The sequence below is a fragment of the Ranitomeya imitator genome, chromosome 9, assembly GCF_032444005.1.
Source record: "Ranitomeya imitator isolate aRanImi1 chromosome 9, aRanImi1.pri, whole genome shotgun sequence".
NCBI lineage: Eukaryota > Metazoa > Chordata > Amphibia > Anura > Dendrobatidae > Ranitomeya > Ranitomeya imitator.
This window is the reverse complement of record NC_091290.1, coordinates 34896674-34920281: the sequence shown is the minus strand read 5'-3', so window position 1 is coordinate 34920281 and position 23608 is coordinate 34896674. Positions and strand designations below refer to the sequence as shown.

At 45.4% G+C, this 23608-nt stretch overlaps 1 protein-coding gene across 1 annotated transcript in view; it reads right to left on the bottom strand.

The window, feature by feature from the left end:
• The window catches only part of MTA2 (metastasis associated 1 family member 2), a 31635-nt gene extending 14591 nt beyond the window's left edge, over positions 1-17044 (bottom strand). Inside the window, exon 1 of the mRNA XM_069739939.1 lies at positions 16890-17044. Within this exon, the coding sequence (XP_069596040.1) occupies positions 16890-16917 (28 nt within the window). The 5' untranslated portion in view covers positions 16918-17044. The remainder of the gene's footprint in view (positions 1-16889) is intronic.
• Positions 17045-23608: the final 6564 nt, after the last annotated feature.

Sequence of the window (23608 nt, the reverse complement as noted above, 5' to 3'; positions counted from 1 at the left end):
GATTTTTAAATCTATTTAATGATGGTTGCCTAAGTTACTGGCCACCTCTGCAGTCTACCAGCAGTGGACGGTCTCCTAGACAAAGGGGCGCAGTGCTTAGACACTCTTCTGATAGAGAGCTTGTAAGCGCTTCTCTGTAGCGGGCTGGCTCACCAGATCTGGCCAACTTCGGTGCCCCTGAGGACACAATTCAAGCCAGTATTCCTCTCTGATGCCGTTAGTCCGAACTGTTAAAAATCTGTCAAGCTCTGAATGCCGCTGTCACTAGCGGCAGCGTCATACGAGGGGTTAAACTGCTGGGATCGGTGAGAACGCTGATCCTAGTGGGTAGAGCAGGAGCTAGGCTGTGCACATCAGCAGATTGCACTGGTGCAGAAGATGAATCAGCATGAAGAACAGATCAATCATGGAGCAAAATGTGACATGTGCTCAGCTCATATTGAATCTATGCATCAAATACCATTAAGGGGTTAAAGACAAATTAACAATTAGAGCTGAAACCCTTCCATGCATGGCTGGAGGCCTTGGGCCATGTACACACTGTGGATTTCAGCATCCCAATCCTATGTGCTCATGTGAGAAGTTGCTACCAGGGGAGTCTGCACCTGCTTATCCGGGTGTCCCCAGTGAGGAGCCAGGCAGCATTTTGGGGTGGGAACTGGAAGGAAAAGCCGTCAGTCTGGCGAGTGCTGGGACGACTTCTCTCGCAAGCTTCAGCCAAAAAATGCATGTGCTCAGCCCGGCTGTCTGCAGGTTTATGGGGGTGGTGGGAGAGGAAGAAGCCTTTGGCCGACAGCTTCATCTTACATGCTTCACAGGCATCTAAATTTGGCCTTGGGACAAATTAAAATATTACATAGTTATTAATTAAGGTTGAAGGAAGACTTTAAGTCCATCAAGTTCAACCCATAGCCTAACCTAACATGCCCTAACATGCTGATCCAGAGGAAGGCAAAAAAAAAAAAACCAAAAAGTAAGCACCATATTGGGGGAAAAAAATCCTTCCTGACGACTCCAGGGGTTTCGCAGTCCGAGTATAGACTGCAATGCACCAACATGCTCGGATCAGGAGACCTGCGGCCAGCCCATACATCAGGGTCCGTACTCGGACCACAAAACAAGATCATCTGAATTCTGGCCTTAGTATTAGAAATCCCATACGTAGCAGTGTTGCCCGCCACTCTCAGTCACTGCTGTCATCTCTCCGCCTGCTGCCCGCCACTCTCAGTCACTGCTGTCATCTCTCCGCCTGCTGCCCGCCACTCTCAGTCACTGCTGTCATCTCTCCGCCTGCTGCCCGCCACTCTCAGTCACTGCTGTCATCTCTCCGCCTGCTGCCCGCCACTCTCAGTCACTGCTGTCATCTCTCCGCCTGCTGCCCACCACTCTCAGTCACTGCTGTCATCTCTCAGCCTGCTGCCCGCCACTCTCAGTCACTGCTGTCATCTCTCCGCCTGCTGCCCGCCACTCTCAGAGTCACTGCAGTCATCTCTCCGCCTGCTGCCCGCCACTCTCAGTCACTGCTGTCATCTCTCCACCTGCTGCCCGCCACTCTCAGTCACTGCTGTCATCTCTCCGCCTGCTGCCCGCCACTCTCAGAGCCACTGCTGTCATCTCTCCGCCTGCTGCCCGCCACTCTCAGTCACTGCTGTCATCTCTCCGCCTGCTGTCCGCCACTCTCAGTCACTGTCATCTCTCCGCCTGCTGCCCGCCACTCTCAGTCACTGCTGTCATCTCTCCACCTGCTGCCCGCCACTCTCAGTCACTGCTGTCATCTCTCTGCCTGCTGCTCGCCATTCTCTGACTCATTGCCAGCCCCAGAAACTTCCCATCCACCGATAATCATTCCTTTTAAGTTGTATGTTAGCCGCCCTAGTACGCCTGCCCAGAAAAGCCCCAACAGACAAATTGAGAAATACTGGCAAGAAAAAAAAAAAATAAGCCATGGTGCCAGCACAAATAGCAATTGCCAGTCTGCACAGGTAAGTGATCAGGATTAGAACATAGAGCTGAAAATCAGCAAAATGGTAATCAGGAGTGCCGAACCTATATCACTGCAGTCAATCAGAAGGGTAAAGAGGACTCCATTGGTATCGGTGAGAAACTCTTCCACATGCCTTGCCAATCAGGACTAGTGACTGTACTCCAGATACCGCAATCATTCTCCAAGGGTGTATCCAGCTTTAGTTCTAGATGTTTTTTTTACTGTGGAGACGGTGTTCAAAAACAATAAGATTTTCAAGTCAATACTCGCTACAGGAAACAATTCCTTTTTGGGGAGTTTTTCTTTTTGAACAGTGTTTTTCCCCAGCCTTTTAAATCCATCAGGATCTGCGTCAAAGAAGTGACGACATACCGTATGAGCCCCCCCACAGCCAGGCATCTTTCAAAATGTTTAGTGGAAAGAAAAATAAAATGTGACTTGTCAGTTTTCTAAAATAAATGATGAATCAGTCCCTCTGTCTTTTCTTTACAGGCGTCTTCCAGCTATAATCCACTGTAGAATTGATTAGAAGCTAAACCAGAAATCCCATTTATACTGCCATTAAGGGACCCATTTAGACGGACCGGCCATACTCCAGTGCGCAAAGTACGATTGCTTACACAGAACTTTGGGCTGCTGAGTGTGATGATTTTTAAAGGGAATCTATCAGTAAGCCTCCTAAGTCGCCTCTATGAGCATGTAAGTCAGAGGAAGCAGAATAAAATGATACCTTGATACCTGCAATCCGATGCTTTATTCCAGAGAAATCCAACATTTTTCTTACATGCAAACGAGCTGCTAATGGGGTTTGGCACGAAAATGTCACTGGCTGCAGACTTGTGAATCCTTACAGTGTGCACAGTGCGCGCAGTCAGGATTCTCCGACACCAGGAGCAGGCGGCCATGTGAGTGCAAGTGTGTGATATACTTACTCCTGGCCACATTATGACTAGACGTGCAATACAAGTGATTGCAGATATGAAGGTATAATTTCATTCAGATTCCTATGACCTACATGCCCATATAAACGGCTTCGGAGGGTTGATCCTACCAACAGATCCCCTTTATGTGCACTGGCTCTAAATATCCCAAGACCCCATTCACAAGTCTGAATTCCACATAATGATCATTTGCATTTATGGCTGTGGAAAGCTGACACGAGCAGGCCAATAGACAGTAATGGGCAGAGTGTGGTTACTTAGCTAGAGATGGCAGATCCTCCCGACCGCTTCCTGTACTCTACTTACAGTAACCCACAATTACCGCACACAGCGCCATAAATAAAGAGGTCCCCACAGTGACTACAGAGGAGCAGACAAACTGCAAGATCTGCGGGCCTCATCTCAACAATGGGGCCCGGACAGTTGATGGGGGGTAAATAACTGCACATATAGCACCTGCTGTCCAACAAGAAAACCCGGTTTATAAAGTCAGAGGCCCCACAGCGAGGCCTCACTGACCTTCCACTTGTTTTCTTCTGTGAAAAATAAACTACTACATTTCATCAGATTGTCTGCTCTACGATCAGTGATTTTCTTGCATTGAAACAAACCGCGAAGCTTCTGCAAATGGACAACTCACAGATGCCCTTCCGAGTGCAGCCTTTTACTTTCACAGACCAATATACCGTACTTGTATATGAGCTCAGATAAAAAATAAATAAATTAAAAAAAAAAAAAATAAAAAAAATATATATATATATATATATATATATATATATATATATATATATTTTTTTTTTTTTTTTTTTTTTTGTTAATTAATTTTCTTTTTAGGGCAACACTGCAAAAAAGATAAATGAATAAGAACAAAAGAAACATGGAACAGGTGAGATTATAATGGCTCCGTGTTCTGTGAGAAGCATGGATAGAACACAAGTGTAAGGATTAAAGAGCCATTAGTTTGCGGTATACAATCTTGATGACAGGTTTTCTTGAATCTGCACTAAAGACGTGACAACCACTGAATCACCAACAGAGGATTAATGGACTAAGATTCCCAGAGAACACATCCGGAGCATCCAAGGATGAGGTTGTGGATCCACCTTTATTTATTTTTTTTACTATGCAAAACTCCTGCACTCACATAACCGTATATATGGAACTCCATGTCCCCGTAACAGACGCCTATAACACCTCTGAGAATAAAGGGTTCTCAGGTGCAGCGCTCAGAATCCGCCGCGTAGGAGTAGTTTATGTGGGCAGCACGGTGGCGCAGTGGTTAGCACTACAGCCTTGCAGCGCTGGGGTCCTGGGTTCCAATCCCACCCAGGACAACATCTGCAAAGAGTTTGTATGTTCTCTCCGTGTTTGCGTGGGTTTCCTCCGGGCACTCCGGTTTCCTCCCACATGCCAAAGACATACTGATAGGAATTCTAGATTGTGAGCCCAATCGGGGACAGTGATGATAATGTGTGCAAAACTGTAAAGCGCTGCGGAATATGTTAGCGCTATATAAAAAATAGAATTATTCTTACCGTTAATTCGGTTTCTAGGAGCCTTCCACGACAGGCACCAGGAGGTTGTCTCCATTCCCTAATGGGGGACAGGAAGCACAAGAGGTTAAAAACCCCTCCCACCTCCCATTTACCAGTGACTTACAACAGAACCCATAGCACCGGTTACCTTTAGGTTCTCAGAAAAATATCCAAGAACATCGGGAGGGAATTAATGCTGTCGTGGAAGGCTCCTAGAAACCGAATTAACGGTAAGAATAATTCTATTTTCTCTAGTAGCCTTCCACGACAGCCACCAGGAGGAATGCCAACCAATTCTGTATTTAGGGAGGGACCACAGCTTGAAGAACCTTTCGGCCAAAAGCAAGATCCCGATTGGACCAGAAGTCCAATCTATAATGCTTAGTAAAAGTGTGTAGGGAAGACCATGTTGCTGCCCTGCAAATCTGCTCCGATGAAGCGCCAGCCCTTTCAGCCCAAGAGACAGAAGTAGATCTGGTGGAATGGGCTTTTAGGCCCGCAGGAACAGCAATATTCTGAGTTGAGTATGCTTCAGAAATGGCCTTTTTTATCCAGTTGGCAATGGTACTCTTCGCTACCTTCTTGCCTTTGTTTCTGCCAGAAAGATGAACGAAGAGATTTTTGTCAATTCTAAATGATTTAGTATGTTCTAAGTAATATAACACTATACGTCGTACATCCAAAGTATGGAATCTGTGTTCTTCCGGATTTGAAGGATTGTGACAGAACGATGGGAGGACTATATCCTGTGATCGATGAAATTCTGACACTACTTTCGGTAGGAAACAAGGATCTGGACGGAACACAATGGAATCATCTCTTATGGTAAGATAAGGTTCTCTTATTGAAAGGGCTTGTATTTCCCCTACTCTTCTTGCGGTAGAAATTGCAACCAAGAAGGCCGTCTTGTAGGACAGAAGTTGCGAGGAACAAGATGATAATGGCTCAAATGGAGGAGCCGTAAGACCTTTTAGGACTATGTTTAAGTCCCACGATGGCACGAAAATTTGTCTTCTTAGACAATGTCTTGATGCTGCGACCATAAACCTCTTTATCCAACGATGACCCGCAAGGTCCCGATCAAAGACGGAACTTAAGGCTGACACTTGAACTTTCAAGGTACTTGGCTTCAGCCCCAACTCTAATCCTTTTTGTAAAAAATCTAATATTTGTGAAATATTAGGATGAAAAGGGTCAGGTTTATGAGGATGACACCACGAGGAGAATCTATTCCAGATTTTGCCATATATGGCATTGGTAATAGGTTTTCTAGATTTCTGTAGAGTAGATATTACCGACTCTGAAAGGCCCCTAGCTCTTAGTACCTGGGCTTCAATAGCCAGGCTGCCAGTTTGAACTTCTGTGGTTCTGGATGATAAAAGGGCCCTGGCAGAGGAGATCTTCTGATACTTGAAGAAAGACTGGACCGTCCACCTTCAGTTCTTCGATGAGGTGGTACCAGCTCCTCTTCGGCCATGCTGGAGCTACTAAGATAGTCTGGACCTGATCGTCCCGGATCTTCCGGAGGGTCTTCGCAAGTAACGGTATTGGAGGGAACCCGTATGCTAGATGGAACCTCCAAGTATGAGCAAAGGCGTCTACTCCTTGAGACCTGTCCTTGGGGTTTAGGGAGAAGTAGTTCTCGACTTGTGCATTCTGGCTGGACGCTAGAAGGTCTATATCGGGAAGACCCCACCTGTCTGTCAACATTTTGAAAACGTCCGCCTTCAGGCTCCACTCTCCTGGATGTAAGACGTGACGACTTAGGCGATCTGCCTGAACGTTCACCGACCCCTTGAGGTGTATCGCTGAAAGTGAGAGGAGATGTTTCTCTGCCCAGCAAAATATTCTGTTTGAAATTGCTTTCAGTTGGTTGAACTTTGGACTCCCCTGGTGTTTTAGATGCGCAACAGTCGTCATATTGTCCGAGTACACTCTGACATGTTGACCTATAACGAGACTGCTGGCTGCCAGAAGGGCCCTCTCCACTGCCAACAGTTCTCTGGAGTTGGAGGAACCGGAGCTTTCCTTCTGATTCCAGAGACCCTGGAATGGAATTTGCGAGACCACTGCTCCCCAACCTTTTTGACTGGCGTCCGTTGTTACTGTAATTAGCGGATCTTGCACCCAGTTGACCCCCTTCAGTAGGTTTGATTGGATCGACCACCAGGTTAACGAGGCTTTTACCTTCCCTGGAGTGTAAACTCTTCTGTTTAGGGAATTTGGATTCCCGTTCCAGTTCCCTAAGATGCGCGCCTGCAAAACTCTGGAGTGGCTCTGAGCCCACTGGACTGATTGTATACAGGCCGTCATCGAACCCAGAAGAGACATCGCAACCCGTAAGGTCGGAGAACGTTGTTTCCTGAAGTGTGAGACCTTGGAAATTAGATTCATCCGATGTTCCTCTGGTAGGAAGGATTTTTGACCTTCTGAATCCAAGAGGACTCCGAGGAATTTCCTCACCTTTGATGGTGATAGCTGAGACTTTTTTAGATTTGGAATCCAACCCAAAAGCTGTAAGATGTTCAGAGTTTTGGAAATTCTCTGATTGAGAACTTCGGCGGAAGGACCAATTATTAACAGGTCGTCCAAGTATGGTACTATAGCGATGTCTTGGCTCCTGATATGGGCAACTGCTTCCGCCATGACTCTGGAAAACACCCTTGGGGCTGAGGAGATCCCGAAGGGGAGAACATTGTACTGGAAATGTAAGATTTTTTGGTTGAATTGGACCGCAAATCTCAGGTATTTCCTGTGCCGAGGATGTATTGGAATATGGAAATAGGCATCCTTGAGGTCTATTGTTGCCATATATGAATGAGGAGCTATTAGAGGGATGGCTGTTTTTACTGATTCCATCTTGAACTTGCGGTAGGTTATGTATTTGTTGAGAGCTTTCATATTTATTATAATACGAGATTGCCCGGAAGGCTTTTTTATCATGAAGATACGGGAATAGTGTCCTTCCCCTTGCTCGTTCACCGGGACTATGGATATAGCTCTTGAGTCTAGCAAGTCCTGTATTCCAGCCATCATCAACTTTTGAGTCTCCCGAGATGACGGGGAGGTGACTCTTAAGATCCTGGGAGGAGGCGCATCGAACTCTATCAGTAGACCCTGTTGGATTACACTCACCACCCAGGGGCTGTTGGAGATATTCTGCCAACTGTGAACGAAGTTCGAAAGCCTCCCCCCCACCGGATCGGAGTCATTGCTTTTCTTGTTGTGTTTGTTGGGGAATAAGGATGTTTTTAGGCTTCCCCTTAGCATAACTCCACCTCCCGGTTTTTCCTTTCCCTTTACCCTGGGAGGGCTGGGGCTGGGAGGGTCGAAAAAAACGCTTCCTGGGAGGTCTCTGCTCAGGAAGGGTTTTCTTTCTGTCTGTGGCTTTCTCTAAGATGTCATCTAAGGAGGGCCCAAACACGTAGTCACCCTTAAAGGGAATAGAACACAGTTTTATTTTTGACGTAACGTCTCCGCTCCACATCTTTAACCAGAGAGCTCTTCTGGCTGAATTTGTCTGGACCAAGGATCTGGCGGCCACCCGGATAGATTCCAGTGAGGCATCTGCAAGGAAACCTGTTGCCCTGTGTAAGATAGGCAAAGAGTCCAGTACCTCCTCTCTTGGGGTACCCTGAGAGATGTGGCTTTCTAACTCTTGTATCCAACGAAAGAGAGAGCGGGCCACGCAGGTGGATGCTATATTGTATCTGAGGGCTGAGGTAGACGTTTCCCAGGATTTTTTGAGAAGGCTCTCAATCTTCCTATCCAAGGGGTCTTTTAATTGGGAGGAATCCTCGAACGGCAGAGCCGTCTTTTTAGCCACTCTAGCCACCTGGACATCAATTTTTGGAATGTCCCATTTTATTAGGTCCTCCTCAAGAGGGAACCGATGCTTAAAGTCTGGAGGCGTTGTTAGCCGTTTCTCAGGCAATTCCCATTCATTATTAATCATATCAATTATGCTTTTATGGACGGGGAACCCGGGTTGTTTTTCAGTATGAATGCCAAACAGTTCGTCTTGTATAGACTGAGGAACTGATTCCTCTTTTAGCCCCATAGTGTTCCTCACTGCAGATACCAATTCCTCAATATATTCAGAGGAAAAAAGGTATTTCCTAATTTCCGCAGATTTACGTGGTACCGCATCTTCCCATTTGACAGAGGAAGACGTATAAGACCCCTCAGACTGACTCAGAGTACTCCTGGATTTTCCTCTTTTTAGGGAGTGATGGACCAGGTGAGGATGGTGGTGGCGGTGGAGGTGGGGCGAGTGTGGCCAAAGAGGTTTGAACCTCCTGCCTAACCAAGGAGCGAATTTCATCAATCAAAGAAGGGTGTTCCGCTCTGACGATTTTATCCGTGCAAGGTTGGCATAACTTTTTCTCCCAATCTGGTGGCCTTTTTACATTACAGGTGGCACATTTGCGCTTGGTAATGTTTTTAGGGCCAGGCTTGACTCCCTGCAATGAGAGAGGAAGCCGTGTAAGAAAAGGTATATTGAAAAATGTGCCTTTAAATGGGACCCCCTCTGCCGTACTTACTAGGGCTTGGGGAGCGCTGGGCTCTGCAGCTGCAGGGCAAGACGCATCCATGCTTACAGCAGCTTACCTGAGACGTCTTCGCAGCTTATGTAGAAAATAAGCCTGCACCAGCGCGTGGCAATTAGCCGCCCCTCCCCCTCCGGAGTCCCAGGCAGGCGTGCGAGGATGCAGCGTGCCTCGCACGCCGTTCGGTAATCCATTTCTCTGGCCTGTATCGCTCCTGCACAGGAGCGCCGACCCGGAAGTGGAGCGTCACCTGACTTCCGGGTCGCCGAACAGCGCGCGCTAGGAGGGGGAAACGCCGGAGAGCTCAGGGAGGCCTCCGGCGGGCACCCCGACCAGCTTTATCCCCGCAAGAGGACGCAGGAGGCCGGGGGAATGCGGTCCCAGAATCCCGAGGAGACGGGAGGCACAGCGCAGGAGGAAGCCGCGGGGGGCCCGACCTTAAGTGCCCGGCAAGAAATTTAACACAGGTACTCTGCTTAGAGCCGCCGCAGCAGCGCACCAGGAACCTCTCCATGCCCCATGGGGGACAGGAAAGACACTGGTTAATGGGAGGTGGGAGGGGTTTTTAACCTCTTGTGCTTCCTGTCCCCCATTAGGGAATGGAGACAACCTCCTGGTGGCTGTCGTGGAAGGCTACTAGAGAAATAAAGATTATTATGTACCCAACGGCACCGCAGTCACCATGATGGGGGTAACCAAGCGTGTGGTCACCTCTGCCCTGACCTCAGAGATCAGTCTTGTAACAGCTGCAGATCCTATAGAAATGCCATAAACATAAGTGCAATGGAAAAGCAGCATCTTGACCTGTGCGGGACAGTGTGGAGCCACGTGCACCTGCGGACCACCAAGATCCACAACAGGACTTTACTACAGACTACTGTAAACAAACATCTTCAGAAAAACGGTGCAATAACAAAACTAATACCACGCCGTCGCAAGTGTGAACTTAGCCGTATCTACAAGCGGGGGGGGGGGGGGGGGGGCGGCGGCAACGTCGTTCTTAGGTACACACCATGTCTGTCCAGGTCTTCTTCCCATAAGAACACCCCATAATTCCCCCCCCCCCCCCCCCCCCCCCCCGAGTTGTCCACTACCAGACAAACCCTTCTTAATTGCTAAAGTACCCCACATAAAATACAAAAAAAACACACATGCCTCCTGGACCAGTGCCATTTTGCCAATGTTTGCACTGTGTTTAGGCTGGTTTCACATTTGCGTTTGAAAACGCAGCGTTTTAAACGCTAACGCATTTGGTGAAAAAACGTGTTTAAACGCTGCGTTTTTTTAGACGCAAGCGTTTTTGCATGTTTTAATACAAATGCGGCGTTTTGACACGTTTATATTCGGTTTTTCCTGCGTTTGCGTTTTTGAAACGCATGATGAGAAGTGTGTGACAGCTGCCAATCATCAAAATCAACAAGAAAACCCACTATAAACAGAAATAGCTAGGGTTAAGATCCCTAGTAACCCTAGGGATCCTAACCCTAACCCAAACGCTAAGGGATCCTAACCCAAACCCAAATGCTAAGGGATCCTAATCCTAACCCAAACGCTAAGGGATCCTAATCCTAACCCAAACGCTAAGGGATCCTAACCCAAACCCAAAGGGATCCTAACCCTAATCCTAACCCAAACGCTAAGGGATCCTAACCCTAACACTAACCCAAACCCAAACGCTAAGGGATCCTAACCCTAATCCTAACATAAACGCTAAGGGATCCTAACCCTAACCCAAACGCTAAGGGATCCTAATCCTAACCCAAACGCTAAGGGATCCTAACCCACACCCAAACGCTAAGGGATCCCAACCCTAATCCTAACCCAAACGCTAAGGGATCCTAACCCTAACACTAACCCAAACCCAAACGCTAAGGGATCCTAACCCTAATCCTAACCCAAACGCTAAGGGATCCTAACCCTAACACTAACCCAAACCCAAACGCTAAGGGATCCTAACCCTAATCCTAACCCAAACGCTAAGGGATCCTAACCCTAACACTAACCCAAACCCAAACGCTAAGGGATCCTAACCCTAATCCTAACATAAACGCTAAGGGATCCTAACCCTAACCCAAACGCTAAGGGATCCTAACCCAAACCCAAACGCTAAGGGATCCTAATCCTAACCCAAACGCTAAGGGATCCTAACCCAAACCCAAACGCTAAGGGATCCCAACCCTAATCCTAACCCAAACGCTAAGGGATCCTAACCCTAACACTAACCCAAACCCAAACGCTAAGGGATCCTAACCCTAATCCTAACCCAAACGCTAAGGGATCCTAACCCTAATCCTAACCCAAACGCTAAGGGATCCTAACACTAACCCAAACCCAAACGCTAAGGGATCCTAACCCTAATCCTAACCCAAACGCTAAGGGATCCTAATCCTAACACTAACCCAAACCCAAACGCTAAGGGATCCTAACCCTAATCCTAACCCAAACGCTAAGGGATCCTAACCCTAATCCTAACCCAAACGCTAAGGGATCCTAACCCTAATCCTAACCCTAACCCAAACGCTAAGGGATCCTAACACTAACCCAAACCCAAACGCTAAGGCTATATTCACACTTTGCGGATTTTGCTGCGGATCCGCAGCGGATTTGACCGCTGCGGATCCGCAGCAGTTTCCCATGAGTTAACATTTCAATGTAAACCTATGGGAAACAAAAAACGCTGTGCACATGCTGCAGAAAAATCCGCGCGGAAACGCTGCGGATTACATTCCGCAGCATGTCACTTCTTTTCTGCGGATTTTCAGCTGCTCCAATAGAAAACTGCAGTTGAAAATCCGCAGAAGAAAACGCAGTAAAAACCGCGATAAATCCGCAGTAAAAACCGCGATGGGTTTTCACTGCGGATTTTGCAATTCCGCTGCGGAAAAATCCGCAGTGGAATCTGCAAAGTGTGCACATAGCCTAAGGGATCCTAACCCTAACACTAACCCAAACCCAAACGCTAAGGGATCCTAACCCTAAGGGTTAGGATTCCTTAGCGTTTGGGTTAGGATTAGGATCCCTTAGCGTTTGGGTTTGGGTTGGCTTATCAGTGTCTTCTTGTGTTTTTCTATAAAAACGCATGCAAACCCATGTGCTTAAAAACGCATGCGTTTCCATAGACATCAAAACGTTTTTTTGCCGTGAAAAAACGCATGCGTTTTTTTGCCGCAAAAAAAGCCGCTAAAAATTACTACATGTTGCATTTCTGCAACAAAACGCGTGCATAGAAACGACGCATGCGCCGTCAAAACACGGCAAAACGCACGCAAATAAAAGCATGCGTTTTTAATGTTAAGTATAGGGAAAAAACGCATGCGTTTTTTACCGCAAAAAAACGCAAATGTGAAACCAGCCTTACAATGTCAAAAAAAACAACAAAACACTGCAGCCAGTCAGTGACCATTGATCGGCGGCAGCCATCACTGTTCCATTGGAGTTGGCATCTTCATAAGTTATTACAAAGGCGTTATCCAGGAGTGAACAACTTCTTGAACCATCTAATCTATATGCCATGAGCGAAGGCTCAGGGTGTCTCCTGTGGGAACGCACAAAGTCATGGTAACACTGTCACTGTGCGTGGCGGTGTGTTTATTCCCGATGTTCCATCTGAATCCCCAATAACCAAGATTAAGAAGAGCCCCGGAGGATTCATTATATTAATGAGGCAAACGAAGTACAAACTATGAAAGGCTGTCCACTGTGTGGAGGCGTCCATATTCCCTGACAATCACAATAACATATGTAGACCCTAAAGGTCCGTTTAGACCAGTGTTTCCCAATGTCTTCTCGGCCCCCCAACAGGTCATGTTTTCAGGATTTCCTTACTGATGGAAGTATCATCAGGGCATCGGAAATTCTCTCACCTGTGCGATACTAAAAAAAAAGTCCTGAAAACATGATCTGTTGGGGGTTGTGAGGACTGACGTTTGGGAAACACTGGTCTAAACGGACCGACCAGCAACACAATTACTGATCAATGAATTCCTGTGAGTCCTGTTTACACTGGACGACGTCCTGACAAAAACGATGATGTATAGCGCAACAGATCGATTCACTAGTGTTCTGCAGGTGATTACACGTCTTGCATTATAGCCTTGCAGTGTAAATGCCCTTCCGCGAGCTCCAGAGATCTTTTGTGGCCATCTCCGCACCACACAATGGTAGGATGCACTATTCTGCCCAATCCACAGCTACATGATCAGACTCATTGGAAGCAGCGCTCCACAGCTTTTAATTGTACACGCTCTAGCAATGTTACATTCAAATGGGAAGAAAACGTTGTGGATGTTATCTGTATAAAACTGCACAGAATCCACAGCAGATTATTATAGTTCCTGCCGTGTGGTAGAAATGTTTTCATCCATGGAAATTACTGTACGGATTATTAAGGGGTTTTCTGGAAATCTTTAAAAAAAAAATCTACTATATAATTGTCTAAGGGTCACTTCCGTCTTTCTGTCTGTCCTTCTGTCTGTCACAGATATTCATTGGTCGCAGCCTCTGTCTGTCATGGAATCCAAGTCGCTGATTGGTCTCGCCAGCTGCCTGTCATGGCTGCCGCGACCAATCAGCGACGGCCACAGTCCGATAGTCCCTCCCTACTCTCCTGCAGTCCGTCTCCTGGCGCCCGCTCCATACTCCCCGCAGTCACCGCTCACACAGGGTTAATGCCAGCGGTAACGAACCGCGTAATGACGCGGGTAACTCACTCCGTTACCGCCGCTATTAACCCTGTGTGACCAAGTTTTTACTATTGATGCTGCCTTTGCAGGAGACTGCCCCCTGACGAAGCCAACGCGAAACGCGCGTTGGGGCTGCACTATGCGACCATCTGCTACATGGGTAAGGAAGCAAACCAGGGTTACCACGCTGTGCTATACATGGATAGAGCTACTATGGAGATATTTGAGGCGTGAGGAGATATGATATAGTAACATTTGATCCTGGGGGGTTCCTTGTCCCACAACACTATAGTGGCACTGAGCACTTTATTACATTAATAGCAGTAAGTGGTAGGTCACACAGGTCTGGTACCGTTTTGCTTTCCCTTGCTGAGCATGTTATGTCAATTATATGGTATTTTATGAGAAATGTGACTATTGTTATAAATAAAATTGGTATTTTTTTACATATTATCTTGGACTTGAACTCCTTTTTCTATGTATTTAAGACTTGAGCCCCAAGCCTGGACAGCCCCTTGGAAGGAAAAGAAATTGGTTTGTGTCACCATTTACAGAAACCAATAACTTTTTTTACTTCAGTTTTTTTTTGGAGCTGTGCTTTTTTTCTGGTGAGGCAAACTATTTTTCATCACAATCATCTTCAGGTATAGGAAACATTTTAACAACTTTTTAGCCAGTTGCGTCAACCAACAATAAGCAATTTCGTATCATGTTTATTTTTCTGTTTACCCTTATAAGTTAAAAATGAAAACAACGGCTACTCTTTATTTCATAAATTAATATCACATATGAAAATAAGAAGATTTGCAATATTTGTTATCAGGGAAATCTGCTTCTTTCTCCTCTTGGACCTGATCTTTCATTCTCGGGTAAAATGTGTCTACGGCCAATACAGATTTCTACATTACGGAGATGACAGTTGGTGCTGATGAAATTCTATGGAGAAGAGGCGCTATCTATATAGAATCTCATCAGCAGCAGCTGCCATCTATCTCAGTATTGGGAAAGTCTTCACTGAACACCGATTTTATCCATGAATAATGAATTTTGATCAATTCTGGAAGAGAATGAAGCAGATTTATCCGATAAGATTTATTACAAAGTTGCTTATTTTTGTGTAATATTGATATGTCAGATAAAAATTAAAACGACGGTTACGCTTTAACCCCTTTCCGACGTTGGGCATAATAGTACGCCCATGTCGGAATCCCTCCCTTTGATGTGGGCTCCTGCGCTGAATCCACATCTTTCCCGGCACATGTCAGTTGTTTTGTACAGCTGACATGTGCCTCCAACAGCCGCGATCCACCCACAGCTGTTAACTAGTGACAGCAGCATTTAACTCGTGTATTCCGGAAGTGTGCCAGAAATGCTGCCCATAGGTGACCCTGTCATGTGTTCGCAGGTCACCGATGGGTTGGCATGACAACCAGGGGTCTCCAGCAGACCTGTATGGTTGTCATAGCTGGATTACTATGAGCGCTGACCGGTGGTCGATGCTCATAGCAAGTGAGCATTTCTGCTACATACAGGCGATCTGATCATCACCTGTATGTAGTAGAGCCGATCAGACAACTGCAGTTTCTAGTCTCCCATGGAGACTATTGAAGCATGCAAAACGTTAAAAAGTTTGTAAAAATATAAAAAAAAAATAAATATAAGTTCAAATCACCCCCTTTTTGCTCCATTCAAAATAAAAATATTTGGTATCCCCGCGTTCAGAATCACCCGATCAACATAAAAAAAAAAAAAAAAAAGAATTGACCCAATCACTAAATGGTGTAATGAGAATTTTTTTTTCAAAAAGTCAGAATTACGTTTTTTTGGTCGCCGATACATTGCAATAAAATGTAATAATGGGGGATCAAGAGATCGTATCTACAACAAAATGGTAGCAATAAAAACCATCAGCGCGGAGCACAAAAAATAAGCCCTCACCTGACATCACGAAGAATGGAGACGCTACAGGTCTCGGAAAATGGCACTTTTTTTTTTTAACCAAAGTTTGGAATTTCTTTTTCACCACTTAAATAAAAAAAGAACCTAGACATGTCTGGTGTCTATGAACTTCTAAGGACCTGGAGAATCATAGTGGCAGGTCAGTTTTAGCATTTGGTGAACACGGTAAAAAATAAATAAATTGGAATTGCACTCTTTTTTGCAATTTTCCCCGTTTTCCAGTACACAATATGTTAAAACCAAAAGAACTGAAAAAAGTTATGGCTCTGGGAAGGAGGGGAGCAAAAAAAAAAAAAAGGAAAAACAAAAACCTCTGGTCGTTAAGGGGTCAAATAACTTTATATTTTGATCCGACTTATGGATATGGCACTTATGAATATAATACCCCCCCCCCCCCCATTAGTTTTGAAGAAAGGGGGTAGGACAAAAAGTTTAGTTTTTTTAAGTTTCCCTTTAGTCCCCCATAGTGGGCTCCGATCTAGATGCCGGCTGTAGACCGTAGCCGGCACCTGCCCTGTGTGGAGCGGGCCCTGGCATCCATCTATGTGACAGATATATACATCACGGGACGTTTAAAGGGGTTTTCTGCTTTAAAAAAAATAATAAAAAACTGTTCCTGGTTTTAACCACAAACTGTCTTTCCTCGTCCTCTCTGGGTCCAGTGCCGAGTCATCACCGCTGCGCCGGGAGTTGTCAAGGAGACTGCGGAGTTCAGCAGCTCACGCCGTCTATTCTGGCAGCAGTAGAGACTCGGTGCTGGACCTGGGGAGGGTGAATAAAGCACAATTTGTTATAAATGGGAAGAGGGTTTCCGGCACCAAAATAACCGTCTAAAAGGGATTTGAATCCTCTTGTAACTTAGGGAGGAGAGAATATGGCACCGCACACGTGGATTTGGCTGATTTTTCCACGCCGTGGGGATAAATCGGGAATCGGTACAGAACCGGGGGCATTAAAGCGATATAATGCCCCAGACAGAAATCAGTCCATTCACATGACGAAGATTCCAGAACATCACCCACTGCTGTAAAGGAGACCCCCGGGGGTCGCACAGGGACACAAGAAGCCTCGTGCGCCCCCTGCGGGCCGGGCAGGAAGCGCAGCAGTGAGGGGCTCGGGCAGCGCGGAGGCCTGTGGCCGGTCACTGCGGCCCGCACTCCATTACAGGCTACAGGGGCATGGACGAGCAGCACACAGCCCTCTCCACAGTCCCCGAGGGCTGAGGAGCCGGTACTCACCGCCCACCCGGTACATATTCGCCGCCATCTCTCGCTCTCCCGCGCGCACAATAAGTCGGGGCGCCGAGTGTGTTTCCGGTGCCCGTGGTGGGGGCGGGGAAAGAAGGGGGGATACTTCCGGTAAGAAGGAGAAGAAGGAGAGGGAAGGACTTCCGGATAGTAAATAAGAAAAGCGGGTTCAAAGTATCACTTCCGGCGGGTAGTTCCGAAAATGCACGAAGAGCGTTTACGGAAATAACCGAAAGTGGTTGACATCAGCCGTTGGTTAGCCTTGATAGCCAATCAGATTGATGCATTACAATCACGTGGCTCATAATGGCATAGCCAGCGTAAAAACGATGCATACGGGTGGTGAGGGACAGTGGTGCGCATGCGTAGACTGCGTCTGCTGTAGACGGCCCGTCATTGAGCGCATGTGCAGGCTGCTGTTGACAGTGTTGACGGCCCGTCACTGAGCGCATGTGCAGCCTGCGGCAGGGTCTAGGTGGCCCATCACTCACAGTGTGAGGACACACTCAATTTTGTCACAGATTAAATATAAAAAATCGCTCATTAAAAATTTTTTTAAACTTTTGTATGTTTTATTATTTTATTTTTTGCAGTCGGTATAAGTTGATTTCAGTTTACGGTTTTTTTTTCATATAGCAAAAATTACACATTTGCCTCGATTCATCAATAAGATTTGACAGAACTTAATAATAATTTTAATAATAATTTTATTTATATAGCGCCAACATATTCCGCAGCGCTTTACAAATTATAGAGGGGACTTGTACAGACAATAAACATTACATCATAACAGAAATACAGTTCAAAACAGATACCAGGAGGAATGAGGGCCCTGCTCTCAAGCTTACAAACTATGAGGAAAAGGGGAGACACGAGAGGTGGATGGTAACAATTGCTTTAGTTATTCGGACCAGCTATAGTGTAAGGCTCAGGTGTTCATGTAAAGCTGCATGAACCAGTTACCTGCCTAAGTATGTAGCAGTACAGACACAGAGGGCTAATAACTGCATAAAGTGTATGAGAACATAATGCGAGGAACCTTTTTTTTTTTATTATAAATAGGCCACACAGGGATCGTTAGGTTAATGCATTGAGGCGGTAGGCCAGTCTGAACAAATGAGTTTTTAGGGCACGCTTAAAACTGTGGGGATTGGGGATTAATCGTATTAACCTAGGTAGTGCATTCCAAAGAATCGGCGCAGCACGTGTAAAGTCTTGGAGACGGGAGTGGGAGGTTCTGATTATTGAGGATGCTAACCTGAGGTCATTAGCGGAGCGGAGGGCACGGGTAGGGTGGTAGACTGAGACCAGGGAGGAGATGTAGGGTGGTGCTGATCCATGGAGTGCTTTGTGGATGAGGGTAGTAGTTTTGTACTGGATTCTGGAGTGGATGGGTAGCCAGTGTAATGACTGGCACAGGGTAGAGGCATTGGTGTAACGGTTGGTGAGGAATATGATCCTGGCTGCAGCATTCAGGACAGATTGGAGCGGGGAGAGTTTTGCAAGAGGGAGGCCGATTAGTAGAGAGTTACAATAGTCCAGACGAGAATGAATAAGTGAAACAGTCAGAGTTTTTGCAGAGTCGAAATTAAGAAAAGGGCGAATTCTAGAAATGTTTTTGAGATGCAGGTAAGAAGAGCGAGCCAGTGATCGGATGTGGGGGGTGAATGAAAGCTAGGAATCAAGTATGACCCCAAGGCAGCGGGCATGTTGCTTTGGAGTAATGGTGGAACCGCACACGGAGATGGCAATGTCAGGCAAAGGTAAGTTAGTAGAGGGAGAGAACACGAGGAGTTCAGTTTTTGACAGGTTTAGTTTCAGATAGAGGGAGGACATGATGTTAGAGACAGCGGTAAGACAATCACTGGTGTTTTCTAAAAAGAACTTGTCTTTTGCTGTGTTTACACCAGTCCTGGACAGCTCCATCATCATTCTGAAGAGTCAGGCTGCAGAAGTGTCATTAGCTATGGTGGAGACTGCAGGACATTTGTTGCGGTGACGCACGGTCGCTGAAAGATGCGCCATATTCAGTAGGAAGCGCATGTCTGACCTGAATTGGCGCACCATGCTCCGGCGAACTCTTCATGTAGACGAGTGCACAGAAACCACAGATCTCCATACAGCACCTCCGTTCTACAAGGATCACTACAGAAATCACTAGATCACAGCGGCTTTATGGAGGTTCAGGATTTCTGTGCGCACAGTAATCTATACCTCCACCCTCCATACAGTAACTCCACTACAGAGGTCTCACAACAGGATCGACTAGAATCAGTGGCAGAACTAGAGTCCAACAGCAAAACTCGGACCTGCCTCTCCCACACATGTGGGTCAGATGTATGGGCCCTTGTAGCGTTCTACATAGTAACATAGTTAGTAAGGCCGAAAAAAGACATTTGTCCATCCAGTTCAGCCTATATTCCATCATAATAAATCCCCAGATCTACGTCCTTCTACAGAACCTAATAATTGTATGATACAATATTGTTCTGCTCCAGGAAGACATCCAGGCCTCTCTTGAACCCCTCGACTGAGTTCGCCATCACCACCTCCTCAGGCAAGCAATTCCAGATTCTCACTGCCCTAACAGTAAAGAATCCTCTTCTATGTTGGTGGAAAAACCTTCTCTCCTCCAGACGCAAAGAATGCCCCCTTGTGCCCGTCACCTTCCTTGGTATAAACAGATCCTCAGCGAGATATTTGCATTGTCCCCTTATATACTTATACATGGTTATTAGATCGTTCTAAATCCTATAAGGACATACAAGTTGTACCCCCTCTCCCATTATGTAGTAATGTCCTCCATCTTGGGCTCACTCCTGATTATATATATATACACACACTCCATCCTGGTATATATGTTCCCCATCTTGGTACATGGCCCTTATCCTGGTATATATATATACCCCATCCTGGTATATGGCCCTTATCCTGGTGTATATATACCGTATACCCCATCCTGGTATATGGCCCTTATCCTGGTGTATATATACCGTATACCCCATCCTGGTATATGGCCCTTATCCTGGTGTATATATACCGTATACCCCATCCTGGTATATGGCCCTTATCCTGGTGTATATATACCGTATACCCCATCCTGGTATATGGCCCTTATCCTGGTATATATACCGTATACCCCATCCTGGTATATGGCCCTTATCCTGGTATATATACCGTATACCCCATCCTGGTATATGGCCCTTATCCTGGTGTATATATACCGTATACCCCATCCTGGTATATGGCCCTTATCCTGGTGTATATATACCGTATACCCCATCCTGGTATATGGCCCTTATCCTGGTATATATACCGTATACCCCATCCTGGTATATGGCCCTTATCCTGGTATATATACCGTATACCCCATCCTGGTATATGGCCCTTATCCTGGTATATATATACCCCATCCTGGTATACAGCCCTTACCCAGGTATATATACTCCATCCTGGTATGTATGTTCATCATCCTTGTATATATGTTCCTTATTCTGTTATATATATCCCCCATCTTGGTATATATGTTCCTCATTCTGAATTATATCCCCCATCCTAATATATATGCCCCATCCTGGTACATGTCCCCCATTTTGCCGCTGTTCTTTATAGAAAAAAGGTAAACAATTATATCAACCTTCCCCCGACATGCGGGGGCCTCTTCTGAAGTTGCCAGCTGACCTCAGTGTGCAAACGACAGGAACACATGACGTCACGGCCATGCTCCCTGAGTCACATGCATGCTAATGTCAACTGCCGGACTCTCATTGGCCCTCAGCGTGTATTGTTGTGCACGGACCCAGCGGCTCTCTGTGCCACAATAAACTCCAGCTGAATGTGTGTCCAATGATGCACATCCAGTTGAAGTTTGCGCTGGCAGCGGCAAGTCCCTCACCCACACGGGCCCACTGTGCAACCACGATCGTTACGCCCCTGACTAGAGTGGAGGCTCAAGTGTTCTCTGCACATAGTAAAATCGATAAAAACATCCTCCATACAGCAACTCCATTCTGGCCGTCTCACTACAGGGATCAGCAGAATGAAGTTGCTGCACAAGGTTAGTGGTGGTCAGTAATCCACCTGTCATTATGTATTAACCATCCTCTGGGTACATTGTTTTTTACTACTTTTGGAAATTTGCATTCCATTTGTAATATTTTTCTTGTATTCAATCTTACTTTAATAGTGTGGTCGGATATATACTCTTGTATCTACAAGAGGTGTTAGTCTACGTTCCCACTATGAACGTTTGGTGAGTTTTTCAGGTTGCAGATTTTATGCACACATTAAATAGGTTCCTTGCATTTTTTTCTGAAATGTGCAGCATAAAAAAAATCATCGTGGGGAATGTAGCATTCTAAAGGGTCTTCCACATTGCAATGATGTAGAATTGTAGTTCTAACGATGACGCATGCAGGGAAAATAGCCTTCCTATGTCAGCATGTCAGTTTTTAATCACGTGATGTTACAGATCTAATGGGAAAGAGAAGAATTATCTGGTAGGAAGGGAAAATAAGCAATTGTAAGTACACAGTGCTGTATAATATGATGACTGCAATATATTAAGAGGATAAAAACTTTGATGGGAGGAAGAGGAGGAGGGCTTTAAGGCAAGTGGACTCCAAGCGTTCTTATATACCTAAAATAAGAAACAGAGCAGGTACTCACCCTCCCTGGGGTCCAGAACCGACTCACAGACTCTGCTCAGGTCTGTATTTTGACTGCATTGGAGACGTCATGTCAACAATGCACATAAGCAGTGCAGCTAATCATCGAGCTCAGTGATTAGCTGCAGCGGTTATGCACCTTAAGGCTGTGTGCGCACGCTGCGGATTTTGCTGCGGATCCGCAGCAGTTTTCCCAAAGTTTACAGTACAATGTAAACCTATGGGAAAAAAAACCGCTGTGCATATGCTGCGGAAAAAGCCGTGAGGAAACGCTGCTGATTATTTTCCGCAGCATGTCAATTGTTTGTGCGGATTCTGCAGCGGGTTTCAACCAGCACCAATAGGAAAGTGCTGGTGAAAACCCACAGAAGAATCCGCAGAAGAAACCGCAAGAAAATCCGCAGTGAAAACCGCAGTGGTTTTGCACTGCAGATTTTCCAAATCCGCAGGAAAATCCGCAGCGTGGCCACATACCCTTAAAGTTCACTGTTCTTAAAAGTGAAAAAGTTGAAACCCCTTTTAAAGTGTAGTCTGACTTTGTGGGTGCAAGTTGGTCAATGGTACGTAGCCATAGAATAAAATTAAAAAAAATAAAACCAAATCATAAAACTTAATAAAAATAACAAATGATTAATTAAAATAAATAAAAAATATTAAAAAAATACAAAATAAAAAAATGAATAAAAAAAGTAAAACAAGGAGACTGTCAGCACAAAATGTGTGTTTACACCAAGCACAGGCAATCAGTGCCCCCAAGGCTTTGTTCACACGTTGCGTTTTTACTGCGTATGTTTCCGCAGGCAAAACTTGCTCTCTTAGCACTAAAGAAGCTGCTTACAAAAAGCAGGTTTTGCTGAGTTTTTGCTACGTTTTTGTTGCGTTTTTATTCTCTTGTGCATGTTGATAAAGTCTAGTGGCACAAAATAAAACCTGATTTAACTGATACCTGCGTTTTTTGCTGTATTTTTACAATTACCCATTGTTTCCTATGGGTGAAAAAAACACTGGAAATACGCAGGAAAAAAAAAAACACTGAAAGCAGTGACTTGTTGCAGTTTTCCAAATCAGTCAGGAAAATAAAATCAATGTGTGTGTATGAGATTTCTGAAATCTCAATAGTCTTTACTGGTACTGTAAAATGCAGGTTTACAATTAGCATTACAAAAATGCTACATGTGAACATAGGCTTAGCATAGCCAATCTGCACAAAACCATCAAAAAAAGGATGGTAAGCTGAGACTGTGATAGACTTCCTTTACAGCTTTGTCAGAAGTTTTGACCCTGCAAAACCGCCGGCAGCACAAGATAGGAGAGGTGTTTAAAAGCAGATTCTACAATACAATATACATGCATCGTAATACAGATCTCATGAGGCTGGTGTACTTACTTAGAAAATCATTGTAAGAATGGCTATATTATCCTTAGTGAATATTGCCCTGCCTAATATTTAAATGCTCATTTAATATAAAGGATGATGCAACCATTTTGACATGGAATTTAAAGTAAGTACAACAGCATCATCAGGTCTGAGTGATCTATTTAATATTGTATGCAGTTTGTATTGATAAGTCTGGTGATCGTTACACATGGACCGTAACAGGAGTTGCTCTGCTGTAAGGTTTGAACAACACCCAATCTTTATTTCTCATTTACTGCAGCATGGTTAAAGGCTTTGCTCATCTTTGCACAGAATTTTTATTAAATGTCCATTTGCTTTATTAATGCAAAGCTTGGCAACTTTCTAAAAAAAATCAAGCCGGACATGTCACTGGGTGCAAGGATCACCAAGCTACGACTTTCGTACTTTGGACACAAACGAACAGAGTGATCACTGTGGAGAAGGATAGCATGATAGGAAGAGTAGAAGGAACAAGGAGAAGAAGAAGACCAGCAACCTGATGGCTTGATACAATCAAGATAAAGGTGGAGAAGACCCTGGTGGACCTATCTAGGCTCGCACAAGATCCATCTTCCTACAGAGCGTTCCTCCATCAAGTCGCCATGGCTCAAGATCGAGCTGAATGCTGTTATTAATAATAATAA